Source organism: Calypte anna, chromosome 1 (genome assembly GCF_003957555.1).
Source record: "Calypte anna isolate BGI_N300 chromosome 1, bCalAnn1_v1.p, whole genome shotgun sequence".
Taxonomy (NCBI): domain Eukaryota; kingdom Metazoa; phylum Chordata; class Aves; order Apodiformes; family Trochilidae; genus Calypte; species Calypte anna.
In genome coordinates, this window is record NC_044244.1 from 146706034 (window position 1) to 146725476 (window position 19443).

General features: G+C 36.6%; 1 protein-coding gene across 7 annotated transcripts in view; it reads left to right on the top strand.

Annotated features, from left to right (window-relative positions):
- The window catches only part of DOCK9 (dedicator of cytokinesis 9), a 124575-nt gene that overhangs the window by 41869 nt on the left and 63263 nt on the right, over nt 1-19443 (top strand). For all 7 annotated transcript variants that reach the window (XM_030465047.1, XM_030464696.1, XM_030464773.1 and 4 more), the window contains exons 3-13: nt 2937-3026; nt 4671-4753; nt 5839-5908; nt 9356-9451; nt 10084-10218; nt 13039-13213; nt 14501-14565; nt 18293-18367; nt 18462-18602; nt 18954-19154; nt 19297-19419. In XM_030465047.1, the coding sequence (XP_030320907.1) occupies nt 2937-3026; nt 4671-4753; nt 5839-5908; nt 9356-9451; nt 10084-10218; nt 13039-13213; nt 14501-14565; nt 18293-18367; nt 18462-18602; nt 18954-19154; nt 19297-19419 (1254 nt within the window). The remainder of the gene's footprint in view (nt 1-2936; nt 3027-4670; nt 4754-5838; nt 5909-9355; nt 9452-10083; nt 10219-13038; nt 13214-14500; nt 14566-18292; nt 18368-18461; nt 18603-18953; nt 19155-19296; nt 19420-19443) is intronic.

The window sequence follows — 19443 nt, forward strand, 5'->3', positions numbered from 1 at the left end:
TTTCCTCATAGAAGGCTATGAGGTTAGTCAAACATGATTTACCCTTGATAAAACCATGCTGACTGCTCTTGATGACTCCCATGTCCTTGATATGCCTGGAGATAGTGACAAGAACAAGTTGTTCCATCACCTTTCCAGGGATGGAGGTGAGGCTGACCGGTCTATAGTTACCCGGGTCCTCCTTCTTGCCCTTCTTGTAGACTGGAGTGACATTTGCTATCCTCCAGTCCTCAGGCACCTCTCCTGTTACCCATGACTTACTGAAGATGATGGAGAGTGGCCTAGCAATGGGAACTACTGGAGAGAGTCCAGTGCAGAGCCACTAAAATCATAGAATCATAGAATTGGCTGGGTTGGAAGGGACCTCAGAGATCATCGAGTCCAACCCTTGATACACTACTGCTGCAGTTACCAGACCATCGCACTGAGTGCCACATCTAGTCTCTTTTTAAATATCTCCAGGGATGGAGAATCCACTACTTCCCTGGGCAGCCCATTCCAATGCCTGATCACCCTCTCTGTAAAGAAATTCTTTCTAATATCCAACCTAAACCTCCCCCGGCACAACTTGAGACCGTGCCCTCTTGTCTTGCTGAGAGGTACCTGGGAAAAGAGACCAACCTCCCCCTGGCTACCCCCTCCTTTCAGGGAGTTGTAGAGAGTGATGAGGTCTCCCCTGAGCCTCCTCTTCTCCAGGCTGAACAGCCCCAGCTCCCTCAGCCTCTCCTCATAGGATCTGTGCTCGAGTCCCTTCACCAGCCTGGTTGCCCTCCTTTGGACCTGCTCCAGGACCTCAATATCCTTCCTAAACTGAGGGGCCCAGAACTGGACACAGGACTTGAGGTGTGGCCATCCCCTAAATGATTAGGGGACTGAAGCATCTACTATACAAGGAAAAGCTGAGAGAGCTGGGTCTGTTCAGCCTGGAGAAAAGGAAACTGAGGGGGAATTTCATCATTGCCTATAAATATCTAAAGGGTGGGTGTCAGGAGGATGGGACTACTTTCTTTTCAGTGATGTCCAGTCACAGGACAAGTGGCAGTGGTCACAAACTGGAACACAAGAGGTTCAACCTAAACAGAAGCGAATGCTTTATTGTAAAGGGTAGGAGAACACTGGAACAGGCTGCCCAGGTAAGCTCTGGAGTCTGTCTCTGGAGATGTTTAAAACCTGCCTGGATGCCACCCTGTGCAGCCTACTCTAGGGGAACCTGCTCTTTCAAGGGGTTTGGGCTAAATGATCTCCAGAGGTCACCCCAAACATTCTGTGATTCTGTGAATTCATAGGTAAGATTTTTGTAACAGATGTTTTAAAGTCTTGTTCTGGAGTCGTGGTCAGGGCCACATTCAGTTTGTAACTTCTACCACCTCAGAGAAGCTAAATATTTAAGGAGAACTGATATGGATTGTTAGTCCATATCAGAAAAGAAAGCTTTCAGAACATCTGGCTTCTTTGGACCACATGTAGCTTGCTTTTCTTTCTTTCACCCACTGAAAATTATTTACCTTGTGAAGAAAAGGAAAAAAGCCAGTAAATCACCTTTTTCTGTTCAGCTGTGACTGTTTTCCAAACATGCTGTCGGAAGCAGAGGTAAGCTCAAACCGCTACCAAAGAAGTATTCCACCAGAGTGAGGATGGAGCAGGAAAGCCTCTGCTCTGGGAAAACTCAAAAGATTGAAGGATTATTCTTCAGCCAGCTGATCTAGTTACACGAACTTTTCCAGATTTCCACTTAAATGGATTTGCCATCATCCTAATTGTATTCTGTACAATTCTGTGAATTGTATTCTGTAATATTTCTTGATCCTATTAAGTGTTTTTGGTTGGATGGGACCTTCAGCCAACCTGGTTGTCTCTGCCCATGCAGGGAGGTTGGAACTAGATGATCTTTAAGATGCCTTCCAACCCAAACCATTCTGTTCTGTGAACTTCAAATACCCTGCCCAGATAATGACGTGGGGCTTCAGTAATGACAGAAATAATTACCATATGGTTAAAACTCTCAACAGAGAAAAGGTAACATAATGTACTCATGTACCCTTTCTTTGTGACTTTTTATATGGAGAGTTTTTTCTTTTTGCATTTTTCTCTTGTCCTTTCTGGTGCTGCAGCATGTGGAGTGTAGGTAACAGGGGAGGGTTCATAGCCCCCTCCCAGGTCCAGACTACACGAACTCTGTTGCCCATCTCTTCTCCAAACTTTAAGATTCTTCTCCACATGGTGCAAAATAATTTCTGTTGCTGTGTAGTTGTTTCCTTTTGTGGACCAGGAGATTTTGTAAAGTGTTTGTCTTTCACCCTTACAAATTTGAAGTACCACAAGACTTAATTCAGCACTTACCTGAGAAGCAGAATTTCACACTCACAATGAGATTTTCTGGTCTTTGACAGCCTCTCTGACCCTGTAATAAGATAGGGATAAAAAACAGTGTTTAGTGGATATTAAGCAATCCAGGCCTACTTCTAAACCTTCAGCTTAACAGTGCAAGGCCTCAGCTTTTTGCCAGCTGAAATCTGTACTTGAACTGCTCCTCTTGTTTTGATGTGGGTTTGTTATTTTTCTTGAGTAATAGTTTTTATATCTAGTCATAACCCTACCTTAGTATCTGAGGCACTTCAAACTACTGAAGTTACATTGTCAGGGTGGAATTATTTTTACTGGTATTTTCTTGCCCTTGTTAACAAAACAGAGGAAAACAGTTTTTTATGTCAGCTATTTATTACTGCTCCCAGTCTTGTTCTTGCTGTGAAAGAGGGAACAGGTCACTGATCTTTGAATGAAAGCAAAGGCTCATTAATTGTTCTAAAACAGTCTATTCACAGGATGTTTTCTGCTGGGCTCCTGTCCTAGTTATAGTAATGTAACTTAAGTGTTGCTATAATGTTTTGTATTTCCTTTAATTGCAAGTTTCATTAATTGTTTTTGTTGTTTATCAGACAGCATTATTGAAGCGGCAGAGTCGATACGTTAGTTCAACAGTTCCAGAAAATGCAGAGAAGGAAGCTCAAAGCTTGTTTGTAACTGAGGTAATACTGGAATTGTATGTAGCTGTGTGTAATAGCAATATTACACCTGAATTACTTTTCTTCTGCTTCACTTACTATTTAAAAAAAATGTAAAAACCAAAACATTTACAAACAAAAATATTTATTGCAATTTACTTGTTAGTGATTTCAAGGAAAGATTTCCATAAAAAATAAATGTTTTTTCCATTGGTGGCTGGAAAAGAGGGATTACAGGATACCTTAGAATTATTTTGTTTGTATAACTGGCTTTTGCAGATGCTCCTCCTCCACCTTCTTTATGTTTGTAACTTTCCTAGATGAACATGAGTCATTTCCATACGTGCAATCAGGAGCAATAGTAAATCTGGAATGAATCATTGTGACTTGCTTTTCCTGATAGTGTTTCACATCAGTCATTCTTAGTTTGTTCATACTAATCTTGTAGAGTTTGCTGGAACAGAGGTATTCGAAATTCATTATGACTGCTCAATTTGTATGCTATACAGAGAAAAAAACACCCCCAGACTTAGTTTTTCATAACTGTTTGCTGATGTTGGCATTCAGTGGTTCTAACTGTGAAGACGGGCTTCATTTAGGATCTTGTTGAAGTCTCCTAGGGATTAAAGGTTTAAAATTTTAGTCTTTTTTTATATTATCAGACTTTCCACTGATATACTTTAAGCTGGTATTTTAACATCTGGAACAAGTTAAATGTTGTGGTTCCAAGAAAACTGAAGGAGCTCCAAATAGCTTAATCTACCTCAACCTGATTTATTTACAGTGATACATACCCTTGATATCCAACCCCAAATAGTTCTGAGATAAATTTGAAAAAGTTAGACAAGGAAGAAGGAGTGCTATAGGTAACTGATGAAGTTTAATGTTTCTGTAGAAACAATTGCTTGGCAGGTATTAACTTTGTATTTTGAAATATACGGAAATTACTTTTGAATTACTAGATGCTATATTTGTGTACACGTAAGCCTATTCATGTAACATATAACATTTTGTACTGTATAGTTTTTGGCAGCAGGTTCTGTCAGTTTTATGTTACTTTGCTCAAAGCCAAGATAAATCAGTACTTCAGTGTTGCAGCAATATGGGTGGAGTGAAACGGTATTTCCTGTGATCTAGAGCAGAGCTTAATGACATAATTGCTTTTCGACAGTTGTGAGCATGCAGTTTAAATTTAAATATCAATTTCATTGTGCTGGAAGTGTAAATTTAAGGAAAAGCTGATTTTAGCTTCTCTGTATCAGTACGTGTGAAAATGAATATTCTGTTTTAATAATGTAGCTGCATTTTTATGCTGCATTTTTTAAAGGCTCAGTCATGTTTTTAACTACAGCAAATACTGCTTTAACTTTTCTGAGAGCTGAAGATGATTAATCCAGATGCTGAGTGTACTCATTGCTTTCTTGCTTTATGAAATACACATCTAGCAGATGATAATGCCCTATTCAAACATGCCACTTTTTGCAAAAAGCTCTATTGCACTAGGCTGTATTTGAACAGAAGGGAAGTGAACAGAATTTTCAGAGATCAATATGTGACCACTGTAGTTTATAAACATTCATATCTTAAGAGTGGGGTTTTTTTGTGTGTCTAGGAAATTCTGTTAATCTCCTTCCAATTAATATCAATATTTGTTTTTCATTAAAACAGTGTATCAAAACCTACAATTCCGACTGGCATGTTGTTAACTATAGGTATGAAGATTACTCAGGAGAGTTCCGACAGCTTCCAAAGTAAGTATGGTATCTACTGGTGTAACAAAGATTTTGAATTTGTGAAGAAACTTTATCTGTATTTAATACAAATGCTTTTATTTCAGAAATGTATTAATACATGTAATATATAGCTGGAAATATGTGATATCAAAGTTTAATAGTTCACTTATGAAGGTTTCTTGGATGGACTTGATGAACTTGAAGTTGTAAAATTTTGTTAAACCTTTTTCTGGAAAAATACTGTAATAACCCTGCCTTAATAATAGGCAGATGAAAACAAAAATCGTGTAATTGACAGTGTAAGTAGGAAAACTAAATCAGGCTAGTGTTGAGATGGAACTGAAATGGTGAATTCCTGGCTTTGTAGCTTCAAAGGCAGCTTTTGGAACTGCCCTTAGGAGGTAACTGAGCTGGTTAGAGCAAGTGTTTGAACTAGTGCAGATTTTCAGAGGATGATTCAGAGCAAAAGCCTCATCTACATCTATTACAGACTTTCTAAACCATCTGCTAGAGAAATCTTTTCCAGCTTTTTCAAAATCTTGTAGGGCAAGTATTGAGATTAGACCCTTAAGTAAATGTCTGAAAGCAGCTGAACACTCTGAATCCCACAAATCTAGAAGATCTGTGTCTTCCCTACCTCCTCTCCTGTGTCTGGTGATTCAGAAATAGCTTTCTCTTCCTGTGAGAAATTCTGATACACCCACAGGTTCTGTAAGAGTTGGTGCTTGTTTTTCACTTGCCCTCAACAAAACCAGCAATAGTCAGTAGGAATTTAAATAAATGCATCATCCTAAAAAGGAACTGATGGTTGCAGGTATGAATTCTTGGTTCAAGTGTATTAGGGTAGTGAATAAGAAAGCATTTCATTCTCTTCAGTTACATATAAGGACAGTAACAGGCAGAACAAAAGAGACACGTAGGTAAATGTGCAAATTAAGAAAATTGCTGGAAAATAAATACAATTCATGAAGAATACATGGTTTTACTCAGTTATTCAGGTACTTTTTCCTCTTCGGTTAGGAAAATAACATCTTTTTGCAGCTATGAAAAAGTAGAACTAATAACAGAATTTCTAGTATTTCAGAAATTTTTTTCTTTTCTAGTAAAGGGACAAAATCAGAGAAGCTTCCAGTTCATTTATATGAAGTGGATGAAGAAGCAGATAAAGACGAGGTGAGATAATAGTAATTCCTTACTTTCTATTACTTTTAGTAAAGAATGTTGCTTAAGGAGAGAGTTAAAAATCAGATTAAATGTTGCTGGAACAGCAGCAATTGCCTTGCACTCCTGAGATCTGTCAGTAGAGCAAGTTTTGACAGATGGTGAAATTGAAGTTTTAATACTTGGTGATATATAATCCTTCAGCTTTCATAAAATATGTCTTGTTTTATGCCTGTATAAACAGAAACAGTATATAGAAAGAAATATTCCATTCGGTTTAATCATGAAGTTGAGTAAAATCATTGGTGAATCTGTTCCATCATGACAGTCCACACACTTTAACATGCATGGCAGTGTGAGCTAAAATCAGTTTGTTACAAATTTGAGTGTAGGATAAGACCTGGAGATCTGTCATGGAAACAAAAGCTAAAAAAATTGATTAAAACTTTATGGCTTTTTTTGTTTTGTCATCAGCTTAGATACAGCAGAGACATCTATAGCCCTAAGCAATTTTCAAATATGTTTGAAATATCAGACTTTTCAGTAACTACTTCTGTTACTTGTGTGCTTAATTTCTTTGTTACCACACCCTGTTTCAAAACAGAGTTTAAATGCCAGTGTTTTCATTTCTTATAAGTATTTGAACTCTTGCATCACAGAAAAGAATTAAAATAAATTAAAATTACTTTTTGTGGTTTGTACCATTTGACAGTTACTTTGCTTCTTGTATTCACAATTGCCGCATAGGAAATAAAAGTGATTTCTTACAAGATTTCCTGGATTAAATCTGAAAAAATAGTTCAGGGAATGCATTCCTGAACAAATAGTGTCAAGATGCTGCTTCTCCAGTGCTGCTATTAATCTGCATTGTTATAGCTTGGCGAATAATTTCATGCATCTATATCCAAATCTTGCTATTTTTAAGAGAGAAATAATTTTGCTTAATATTTACTTGGTAATAATTTAATAATAATTTTGCTTAATTATACTGAAATATAAAAGATATTATAATATTATTTGCTGTGATAATATTTCTGACAAAAGCTTCGTTTTAGAAAACATATAAACATGGAAAAATTAAAAGGAGATATAAAGGCTATTGTTAGGTGGTATATTTTTTATTAGGAAGTAAAAGTGGGGAGACTTTCTTCTTTCCTTGTGCCCACTTTTCAAACATAATTTTTGTTTCATAGGTAGAGTCACTTGAGAAGAGATCTGGTATGCTTTGAGGAGCTTAAAGTATAAACATAAGAAAAAAGCATGCTAGGAAGGGAGCTTAATGGTAATAGGGTGGGGGAAGCATGAATCCTTTCCTCACGGGAAGAATGAATTCAAGAAGTTTTTCGTTCAAACATTAACATCTTTGTATGTCAAAAATCATATATATACAAATACTAGGTTAAAAGTTGTTTGGACTTCCTGTTTTGCTTTTGTTTCTGTTGTTTTGTGGAGGTTTTTTTTCCAAGAAAGCTGATTTATTAAGAGAAGTACAGGAAACAAAAAGCTTTAAGATGCTAACAAATAGCAGAAAATCAGATAAAGGTTAGTTTAATCTTTCAGCATGAAAAAGGAGATAATTACCTTTGCAAAACCAATTTGGGCTATCAGGCCATCAGGCTGGTGTTTGTAAATGGAACTTTTAAATGAGCCCGGTGTATGGGATCAAGATAAGGAATTGTTTGTGTTGAAACAGTCACTGTTGAAGGGAATTTTGGAGCCGAGTTGGTGGGAAAGACCATTAAAAAAAAGTGAAGCACACTGCACAGCAGTAATAATAAAAGTGAGGAAATTAAAAAAAAAAAAACACACCTCACCATCTGGAAACAGGAAATATGTTTTCAGTGTGGAAGCTGTGTGCTAATGACTGGTTTCTGGGTTCCTTTGTATTAACAGGTGGCTGGCTGGAAAGGTTCAGTAGGTTGCTGGCTCTGAAGGCAGGGATTCTGCCTGACAGAAAGTAGCCATGTAACTAGAGAGACCTAAATGTCAGTCAGTTTTATTGTTAGGAAACATCCTGCAGTTCAGCATGGTTGGGAAACAGTGGACCTCCAACTCTGAACTGGAAAAAGAGTCGTAATAGAGCTATATCTTAATTTTTGTTAGCATAGGTAATGAAGGAATTGTTATGTCAGGTGGTTCTACGTATGGTTTGTGACATTAAAGTCACTGGTTGTGCTGTGCCAAGTTTTGATGGTAACTCATCATCTACTCATCATTTTAGACTTTTAAGAGTGGTTCTAAACCATCCTTTCCATGGAGATAACTCCCACCAGCAGAGGTGGAGTTTGAAATCCATAGCTGGAAACCCAGTGTTTTAAGTGTTTGTTTCTTGTCTCTGTATCTTAATTGTTGCACAAGAAAATTAATTGTACACTTAAAAATAACTGTACACTATAAAGATAAAGGGTACACTGTATCTTAATTGTTGCACAAGAAAAATGGTAATTAGAACATGGCATTAGAACATGAGTAAGGACTAATGACTTGAAAGTATGAAAAAAGTAGACTGTATGGTTTGGACAGTGAGACTCAAAGGGCATATGAACATTTTTTGAGTATTTCTGGTCTATGCCTCTGGGACTCCTTATATCGTGTGGTCTGATTGGTGGTGGCCATGTCATCCTTACTGGACATAAAACTTCCATTGCAACAAGCTGGCTAGAATTCTTGAAGGGACAGATTGAGGAATCTTTTGCCTTCTGTTTGCAGTTTTTTGAAGTTCACATATGCATATGAATATGCAAAATAGACTAAATAACATGTAAGTGAGCTAGTAACTCTTTAACAGAATGTTCTTTGATTTAGTTCCAGAAACTAATTAATATTATTTCATAATTTTGTTTTAATGTTCAGTTGTTGGACTAATGATGCTGTCCCCATATGTAATCACTTTTTGTTCTCCTAATAGCTGAGAAGTGGAATTAGAAAAAAGTAGTTGGGGCACTTGAAAAAGCTTTGAGCTTTGTTTTCAAGTGGATACTCAGCTAATTTTGAATGTTTGGGTAATAAATTACCACGATGTTTTTTTTGCTCTAATAGGAAGAAAGTATGTGTTTACGTGCTTCATTTTGGTAAAAACTCTTGGACTGAAAAATCAGAATATATGAACAAGCTTATGAGCAAATATTTTGAGTTTTCCCCTCTTCCCCTTACTTCAGTGGGGTTTATATTGACTAGTACTCAACTATTTAGAAGTTGAATTATCCTGCTGATCATAGAGAAAGCCTGTGTAAGCGGCCAGGTTGCCTATCAAAAGTTATACGAGGGCAATCTTATCCCTGGTCTTTAAATAAAATAATTGGATTTAGAAAACTATAGCATTTCAGTGAGACTCATCATAAAATTAAGAGCATAGGTATTTCATCTTTTAAAAATTACTTCTGAAATTTTCAATAAAAGTAGTGACTTCAGACTGTGATGGAAAAGTTACCTTTTTTTTTTTTTTTTTTTCTTCTCCAGGACGCAGCATCTCTCGGGTCCCAGAAGGGTGGAATAACAAAACAAGGATGGCTGTACAAAGGGAACATGAACAGTGCAATCAGTGTGACAATGAGAGTAAGTTTAAGTCTCACACATGGTAAAAACTGACCACTAATATTAAAGCATCACTGTGCTTTTCAGAAGTCAGTTAATATGTGGTTTACATCTAAAAAAAATGGTGTGGCATGAAAGAGCTTGAATGTAATCTATAGCCATGAAATTTTACTTTCCTTTTCTTCTACTTAGATGAGAAAAAATGCATTAAAAATCCATTATGTGGCAGAAGTCCAGCACTTTATATGATTTTCTTTTCTGGAGTCCAGTATGTTATTAGTAGAAAAGGAGCTATCAAATAGTTTTATTTATATTGCCTCTTTATTTAGATACAAACTTAAGGGTTTTTTTTATGATTATCACCATAATTGTCTGTTATGTGTAATATTGTAAAGTCAGCTTTAGATATAATTCAAATAATATAATATACTCTTGCTGCAGGTTTTTAAGATGTTTCCTTTGTTTTTGATGGATTTTTGATTGATTGGTTATTTTTAAGTAATGATTTCTTGTTTATTTTCTGATTAGTTTATGTGTAAATAGAAGCTTTTTTCTTTAGCCTACAATATAAATAGCAGGTGCAGGTTTTGTATTATGAATCTGATTAATATTTGTGTTGTAATTCTTTTTTTTTCCTCCTTTCTTTTCACTAGTCATTTAAGAGAAGATTTTTTCACTTAATCCAACTCGGTGATGGATCCTATAATCTCAATTTCTATAAGGATGAAAAAATATCAAAAGAACCAAAAGGATCAATATTTCTAGATTCATGCATGGGAGTGGTTCAGGTAATTATGGTTATTCTGCCTGTTCTTCCGTTACTTCCGTATTTGATAGCAAATGGATTCCTTAAAAATAAAGATAGCTTTTGTCAGAGGTATATAATTACCTGTTATGCAGAGGAACAATTAGACGTGCTGCATCTTGTAAAGACAATGAAGGGGTAGGAAACTGAATTTTAAAAACCTTTCTCAAAAGAAGAGCATAAATTACTACTTGATGCCAAGTATTTATCAGAAATACCAAACAATTTTGAGGCAAGCACACAAAACCCCTCAACTTTAAATCATGAGAAAGCAAAGACAGCATAAAATTGAAGTTCATTTCAGTTACATCTTCTGCTTACATAGGCAGTAAAATGTTTTGTATAGCTTCTTGTGTGGGATTTTTGTTGTGAGAATTGTGTTAAATTCAGTCATCCTTCCTTCCAGATGCTTGTATTTGACCTTTATAATGGTACTTTTATGTGTCTTTTATTTTTAAAAAGTCAAGGGCTTTGGTGAAGTGTTTGTTAGTAGCAGGTGCCAAAGAAAAGAGACTTTTTTCTTGTGATTCTGTTATGTATTTGCAGTACGGCATGTAACTGTTTTCGTAGGCACAGCATACCTGGGAAAAACTCTTGGGTTTTAGGGTTTTCTTAGCTTGGATAGAAATAGGCAAAGTTTAATTAAAAATTATTTTTTAAATATTATTTTTTTAGTATAAAGTTGTTTGAAGATTTATTTATACAGCAGCTTTACAGAGGATTTTTTTTTCCCAAATAGTGTAATAATGTTTATGGATACACGTTTAAAAAGATACTTTGTGTGGAGAGGAATCTTACAACTGTTATAAACTTACTCATATTACAAGTTGTATATACAGATTTCTATCAATTGTTTTGCCTCAGGAGTGCAATTCTGGCCAACTGCACAGAAACAAGTTTGTGTTTTTAAAACAAACCAACAAGGTGGTTCCTAAACACATAGTAGTCTGTCTTGTGCTTAAAATGTATCTTTTCTTCTGCTCCTCATCGTCCTCTGCTTTGGCACCCCTATCTCTGATAATATAAATTCTCCATCCTGGCTGTTTCTCACCCCTTTTGTTTCCCACTTAGGCAATGGCTTTTTCCTGGTTCTCAGCCTGTGGCCCTGGTACAGACTTTTGTGGGCAGCACTGTGTTGACTTGAAGCATCAGAAAACATTGCAGTTTTCAGAAATTCCAAGTGAAAGAAAGACACAGCAGCAAAGGGAATTGCAAAGTCCTGCAGATGGGGGGAGCAACCCCAGGCACTGATACGTGCTGGACACGCTGCCCACCTGGCAAGCAGTTGGCAGGAAAGGATCTGGGAGTCCTCGTGGACACCAAGTCAAACAAGAGCCAGCCATGTGCTTTTTTGGAAGACTCATGTTTTCCTGGGCTAAGTTAGGGAGTTGTCAGCAGGGTGGGGGATGTGATCCTTCCACTCTGAACAGCTGAGTATCACTGGTGGGGCCCCACCTGGAGTCCTGTGCCCTGTTCTGGGCTCCACTGTAACAGGGAGACATAGATAAAGTGGGGAGAGCTACAACTATGTAGCTCCAGCAAAGAACTACAAAGATGAGGGAAGGACTGGGGATGAAGCATCTCCCAAATGAGAAGAGGCAGAGAGAGATGGGACAGTTCAGCCTGGAGAAGAGAAGGCTCAGGAGAATCTTCCTGAAGGCAGGGTGCAAAAATGGTGGAACTGGGTTCTTCTTATTGGTGCCCAGTGACAGGACCAGAGGCAGTGGGCACAAACTGAAACACAGGAGGTACCCTCTGAATATCAGGAAACATTTCTCTACTGTGAAGGTGACTGAGCACTGGCACAGGTTACCCAGAGGGGTTGTGGAGTCTCTATCCTCAGAGATGTTCAAAAGCCATCTGGATGTGGTCCTGGGCCAACTGGATCTATGTGACCCTGCTTGAGCAAGAGAGTTGGAACAGATGAGTTCCAGAGACCTTCCAACTTCTAACCATTCTGTGATTCTGTGTTCTTGGTGTTTTAATACTGAAAATTCCCTTTTTTTCTAAATCATCTTTTCATGAAATACCCTTCCATACTTTCTGTCCCATCAGTTCAATTCAAGTAACTTGAAAATTCCTCGGACTCTATCAGAAGGTTTTTATTTTTATTACTGTTCCTTTTTTCTACTGCAAGTAAAGTTTTGTGCTGACACAGTAGTCTCTGTTATAGTTGGCTTGTTTCTTGAACACTGTACTGTATTCAGCAGTACCATTAGCATTCATTTTGGCATCTGGATTTTCAGAACTGCATATAGAAAACTGAGACTAGTTACTCCATCAACATCAGGTGCAAAATCAAAATCAGTGAACCAAATGTTCACTTCTTCAAAGCTCAGAAGTTATTAAATGGCTAAAATACAAAAGGGGGTTGGAAATAGCTGGTTTTTTAATTTCAGTTGTTGGTAAGGAGCAGGTAAATGAGATTTTGAACTGTAAAATATTTAATGGCTCTATTCCAGGTGTGTGATTTTTATTATGTTATGTACTGTATCCTCTCTAGCTGCTCTTATTCATTGTTCGTTTTTATCTTCCCCTGGGAGGACAGTGAGGGATAACAGAGCATCTGTCACCTGGTTGTTGGCTAAAACCACAACAATGGGCTGTTACCTTTCAGACTTCCACATCTTGCTGCAGTGCAAATAACTTCAAAAGGTCAAACAAATGTCAGAGAGGGAAAAGTGTTAATGATAATAATTTGTTCAATATGCCAAAGTATGTATTTTTGTTAGAACATTGAAATACTTCTTTTGTGAACAGGCAGTATGTAAAGATACTATAAAGACCTTTTATTTTCTTACAGAACAATAAAGTCAGACGTTTTGCATTTGAGCTTAAGATGCAAGACAAGAGTAGTTACCTTTTAGCTGCAGATAGTGAACTTGAAATGGAAGAATGGATAAACACTCTGAACAAAATCCTTCAACTTAACTTTGAGGCTGCAATGCAAGAAAAAAGAAATGGAGAGTCTCATGAAGGTAAGCAGGGTTTTTAGCAATGCTAATACAGTTATGTGACTGTGTACATACATGCATTTGGAAAAGAAGGCTTTATTGTGGCTAAATATTTTGTTGTCTTTGGTAATAAAAATGACAGGCCTTTTCACTGTCTGCCTGAACTGATGAGAGTTTTGACCTTTTGGCACTTAGAAAGCACTTCTCTGTATTGATTCTAATTAAGTCCAGAAGAGATAATGGGACTTATCAGACATCGATAAAAATAGAAGCCAAAACATAAAATCAGGACTGAGGCAACTGAATTGAAAAAGGAAACTTTAAGGGGGAGCTGGTTTTGAAATGTATAAATGGAGTCATCTGTTCTGTAGTCACTGTAGGTAGAAAAATAAGAAACTGTGGTTGCAGTGAGAGTCTTAAAATTTAGATGTAAGTTCCTTAACTGTGGATATTTCCCTAAAGGACTGAAATAGGCTGTTTGGGTGTAGAGTATTTTTTGTTGGTGCCATTTAAGAATAGGTAAGGTAGATACCTGTAAGGAATGTGATATAGATATAAGTTGATAATTTGGTGACAAAAGGGTAGTGTAGATGTCCTCTCATATGTTTTGCCTTTCCCATCCACTCTTAAGGGGAAACTGATGTAAGGCCAAGTGTATGCATACCCAGGAAAACCTGGAAGAAGTTATAGAAGGTCATTCTGCTTATAAATAGCCCAATATACCAAAAAGTACCATTAGTGTTTAAAATTAGTCTTTGGTGAGGATGACCACAATTTAACATGACGTTTGCAAGAAAGGCAAATCATAAAAAAGAAGGCTGTAGCACTATGAGAGACATTTTAGTCAGTGGTCCCCAGTTGAAATTAGGAACTGTAAGATCCTTATAGCTATCTAAGTGGTTGCTTTGTAAATCATTTAACCACTGCAGAATAGAGCTGGGAGCATAATGAACAGGGAGATCTTGTTTTGGAATCAATGTACAGTGCATAGTGGAAAGAGTAATGTACATATGTGCATTGAGTATCCCCTTTCCTCTTGCAGATATCAAAATTAATAATAAAGTTGTTTTCTAGGTAAGATGAAAATTGACTGCAACTTTACCATTTATGTAACCAGTTGCACTCTTCAAGAAGTCACTGCATCAAAATGAAATGAAGGAGTCACCCATAACCTGTTTATATTAAAAAGTGTCATTTCTAACAGGGTAGGAGTTAGGGAAAAAAAATAAAAATTGTTCCAGGGTTTTTTGAGTAGTTTGGAGTTTTGTTTGTTTGTTTTTAATTTTTTTTAATATGTTTTTATAATTTCAGATGATGAACAAAGCAAACTGGAAAGCTCATCAAGTAGTTTTGATTACTATCCTGAAATTGCCAAGGTAATATATATTGTAAATACTAACTCAGGATATAAAGTACTGAACATAAAAGTTAGCCACATGAACTTTCAATAAAGGTAAAGTATTGGCTTCTAGCTTCCAGTCAGTGCTTTGAAAGCCTAACAGCTCTTTTGTGAATAGATGTGGTTACTAAGCTTCTTAATTCTCTCCTTTTGGAAGCAAGATAGCTACTTACTTAAAGTTGTTCCTGTAAATCTTGACTTGCTGTTTAAAACCAGCATGTTTTATTATTATTTTATGACTTCATTGTATTTTGCATATTTTATGTTGTTTCATTGCATACAGATAAATGTAAAGCATTTCTACAAAAATGTAGTTGTATAGTCAAGTTTTGTTTTGTTAGTTAGAAGTCTAGAGAAGCTTAGCAGTAGTGGTGATATAAATGTATTTTAAGATGCTTGTGTTTTAATGAGCTGCTAAGTTCATTACTTCCTGTATTGCCATAGTTTTTGCTTTTCAATTTTGTTCCAGTAGAGGTGTGTTAGAAATAGAAATAGTAGAATAGTAGAAGTACTAGAATAGTAGAAGTAATAGAAGAGAATAAAATAGAAATAATAAGAAGATAGAAATAAATAGTAAATAACAGTAACTCTTCCTCAGCCCATTTGCAGACTTTATTTCAGCTAAATCAGTGATATGTGTTTCAATAGATTTTCTGCATTTCAGGAAAACGTTTCTGTGAAATCATCTGAGGACAGGAGCTGGTGTCCTCTTTCTATTGAAATTGCAGAATCCAGACTCCTTGCTGTCGCTACCTTACTCCTCCTGTGTGCACAGCCTGCAGTCTTGAAACTTCTCCCTTTGACCATGCCCTGGAATCTTCTCCCTTTCTTTTCTGACCTAGCCACTGCTGCTGCAGGGATTAGAAACTTCTTAGAAACATCTTAGAAACTGAGAACAAGCAGTAAACCACATTCTGTCTATTAGAATAGCTAACGTATCAAAAGATCCACTCAGAATACATTAACAGGCTTTTAGTACCAAAATTGGTTGGCTGACTTAAATCTTTTGGTGATTCTTGTGTGATTATGAATTGGCATTGTAGAACATACAATGAATTTTTTTCCTTGGAAGAACTGTGACCATCAAACAGCGTATTTACATGAGGCTATTAGAATTTATTTCACAAATAATTAGGAAATTGGATGTTCTTACTGTATGGAAGATCTTTTTTCTTTATAGTCAGTTATTGGAATGTGTAGGTTCCATGTGACTTCCACAGGGGAATTTATTCAGGGCTGCAGCACCTGCATATGGTTTTGCTACTACAAATGCTGCTTCCTGTTTCCATAACCTTCTGATCGGAAGTGTGCAGCTCTTTAAGCTGGGTATTTTTCTAGCATGTTATTTTTCTCAGGTCTTTAAGCACTGGCTTTTTTTATTCCATGGTATAACCCATTTAAATTTCCCATTGTTTTCCCATTCTGGTTAATCTTTACTAAATACTACCTTCTATTACTTCCATTAATGCATTTTTCTTGCCTTTTTTATCTCTGAGAAGTACAGTGACAAATCTGTTTGTGCCTTTACTTGATTGCTTTTATATAAATTCTGCTTGTTTTGAGAAATTTTTTTTTGTTTTCTAGTCTTTCTTGCATTGTCTTTTCAGCTGCTACATGGTTTTGTTTTGTTTTGTTTTGTTTTTCCCCAGTGGAAGACTTAAAAGGCATTAGGTCTTCTTTTAGAATAGTTTATAGTTGCTCTGTTATTTTTGTTGGTTCTAGGAGGAGATTTTTACAATAGCTGACCTCACATCCTTATGAGAAAAGAGAAATTCCTTCAGGGGTGATTGTGGAGTGTCTTATAACTGGGGAAAAAAAACCTCTTCCTAGGAAAGGTTTGACCTTTGTGAGCACATCTCCAAGCCTTCATTTTTCTATCAACAGCTGTTAGTTTACAACATAAGTTAAACAAGATGCTATTGTTCTCTCAGTACACAAATATGCACACTTATATTTCCATCTGGTTTTCTGTCCTGCCTGCTTTGTGTTCCTTTCATCTGTAACTTCAGTACCAAGAGTGAATATAGATCCTTCTTTTCCTTGTGTTTGCTGGGATTTTTTTAATCTCCAGAGGAAACAGATCAGACCTCTGTTATAAATAACTATCTGAGTGTCATGATCAGTGTGCCTGTGTATCTGTTTAACACTTTTTGGTCCCAGTCTTCCTTGAGGTAGGAAAGCATTGTCCCTGTTATGGACAGGAGTTATGGAGTTATGGAGTCATGGAGTCCCTGCCGTGCTGTAGACAGAGTCAATGACTATTATGTACATCGCAGTTCCTGACCTCTGACCTACTCCACCCTGAGTCAAAAATGCATATTTTTGTCTTGTCTTTAGTGCATGAAACACCAGAGGGTCTAAAACTATTCAAGATGGGTTAGGTGAAGCATTTTCTGTCATGTTCCCGTGATGAGGTCATCTTCCTTTTCAGTCCTTGCTGCTGACTATTCCCTTTACAAAACATACATGCAATCTTTTTGCCATCTGTAAACTTCTGCACAGTTTAGTCCTGTATTTATTTCTCAATCATACCAGCTGTTCAGCAAGCAAAGTCTCCCACTGCTGTGCTGGTATCGTGTCTGGGTTGTGTCTTTCCCCTCAACTCTTGTCTTTTCTCCTGTGTATGTTAAACTTAAAGTAAATTAAATCCTTTATAGAGCATCTGTACTCAAAACAACATCTTAGAAGTTCCTCTTCTGTAATGCAAACTTTAAGTAAAATTCTTTATTATTATTATCAATCTGGAGCAGGATTTTGAGCTCTTAGAGCTGGTGGGGTTTTGGTGTGTTGGTTTTTCATGTAGGTGTTTAGGTTTTTTGTTTTTTGTTTTTTTGGGGTTTTTTGTAGGGTTTTTTTGAGTCATAGACTTTCTTCAGCCTCCAGCAAAGCAGATACAGACAGGGGATCACTTCCAGTTGATGGTCAGTGTTGAGCACTTTGGGTTGGTAATTTCTTTTAACCAGTGTAGGCTGATCCAAAACTATAAAATACACACCTGTCTGTAATGCTACCCCTGTTTAGCCAGCTGCTGCTTTGGGAATGGCAGCTTTGCTACATGGATGATTCTGAGACATGCATATGTCCATTTGTCATGTCCTGTCACTTTAAAACTCACAGACTACTCTTTAAATAATACCTTTTTTTAAAAAAAGTAACCTGTCTTATACCATCAATTTTCACATTCTATTTTATTCCACTTTACTTTTGTTTTCCTGTTAATAGATAGATATCCAGAAATCTCAGGCAGGATCACTGTACCTCCTAGCTCTGCAAAGTAACTTTTAAGTCTGAGGTTTTTGGGTATTTCACATGTCCCCACAGGAAAACCACTTATTTTATTTTTTGGGGGGGAAAAAATCAAGAAAAAGCTTTAATGGTGTTTCTTAATTTAGGTAACTTGTTGATTCCTGAACAGTCTTAGTCTCAGAATAGCTCTGAGCTTTAGCCTTGGACAGTTGCACGTTGCTGGTGTGCATTTTTGTGATTTGAGCCTTTTCTCTCACTTTTTACTCTGACGTGCTGCAGCAATTTACATCAAGGAGTTGCAAAGCTCAGGGACAGAAGAGTGCAGGAAGTAAAAACATGTAAAGCCTTGAACATCACAGGAAAAGAAATGAAACTGAAAATTAATTTCATTTAATAGTAAGATTTTTTTTTCTTATTTTCTTTAATACTAAGACCTTTTTTTTCCTTGTTTTGAACAGAGTAGCAGAGAAGCAGAAATGAAATTGAAAAGTGAAAGCAGAGTTAAACTTTTTTCCTTGGATCCAGATGCGCAGGTTAGACTTCTTTACAAGGAAGCATGCTATTTTCTCTTAAGTTTATCCTTTTGAAATGAAAACCAACTTACCTTTTTTTTTTCTCTTTTTAAAGAAACTTGACTTTTCTGGTATTGAACCGGAAGTGAAACCATTTGAAGAGAAATTTGGGAAAAAAATTCTTGTGAAGTGTAATGATTTATCTTTTAACTTGCAATGCTGCGTTGCAGAAAATGAAGAAGGACCAACAACAAATGTAAATAATTCATCTGATTATTTTCAGTTAATTGTGCAGTGGAAGTCTAAGTATTTTATTGACACTATTTTAATGGCAGGATTTCCATGTTGTCATTGAGAAACATACTGTGGGATTTTTTTCTAGTCCTTTAAATTGAGAGCCTAAATCTTACAAAAAGTGACTTTACTACTAATCTCTTTTGTTGTGTTGTAGATAATGTAATTTTTTCTTTTACACCTTGTTAGTAATATTCAGAGTGCTGGCCATGTGTAACTTCATTAAAATGTTACTCATCTTTCTTTCATACATGCTTCCACAGTAATACAGATGCCAGCAGTGACACTTGATTCTTTTTTTATTAATGTTTAGGTAGAACCTTTCTTTGTCACACTATCACTATTTGATATTAAAAACAACCGGAAGATTTCAGCAGATTTCCATGTTGATTTGAACCATGCCTCAGTAAGGCACATGCTACCCACTGCTGCTCAACAAATGATGAATGGCAGTGGTGACAGCTTACACAGGATTCAAGACATTCATGAAGCTGTGTTACAATATCCAAGGCAGGTAAGAACCAGTAACCTAAAGAATTATGAGGCTTTTGGATACCAGTAGAGAGGTTCCCTACACGCTTTGGGTGGCTTTCTATTAAGTGATGGAGAATGTGCGTGTATTTTCCTCTTATACTTCTCTCTTGTTTTATTTTTAGGGAATATTCTCAGTCACATGTCCTCATACTGACATTTTCCTCGTGGCTAGAATAGAAAAAGTATTACAGGGAAGTATTACACATTGTGCTGAACCATACATGAAAAGTTCAGACTCTTCAAAGGTATGTTATCTTCTTCTTTGAATG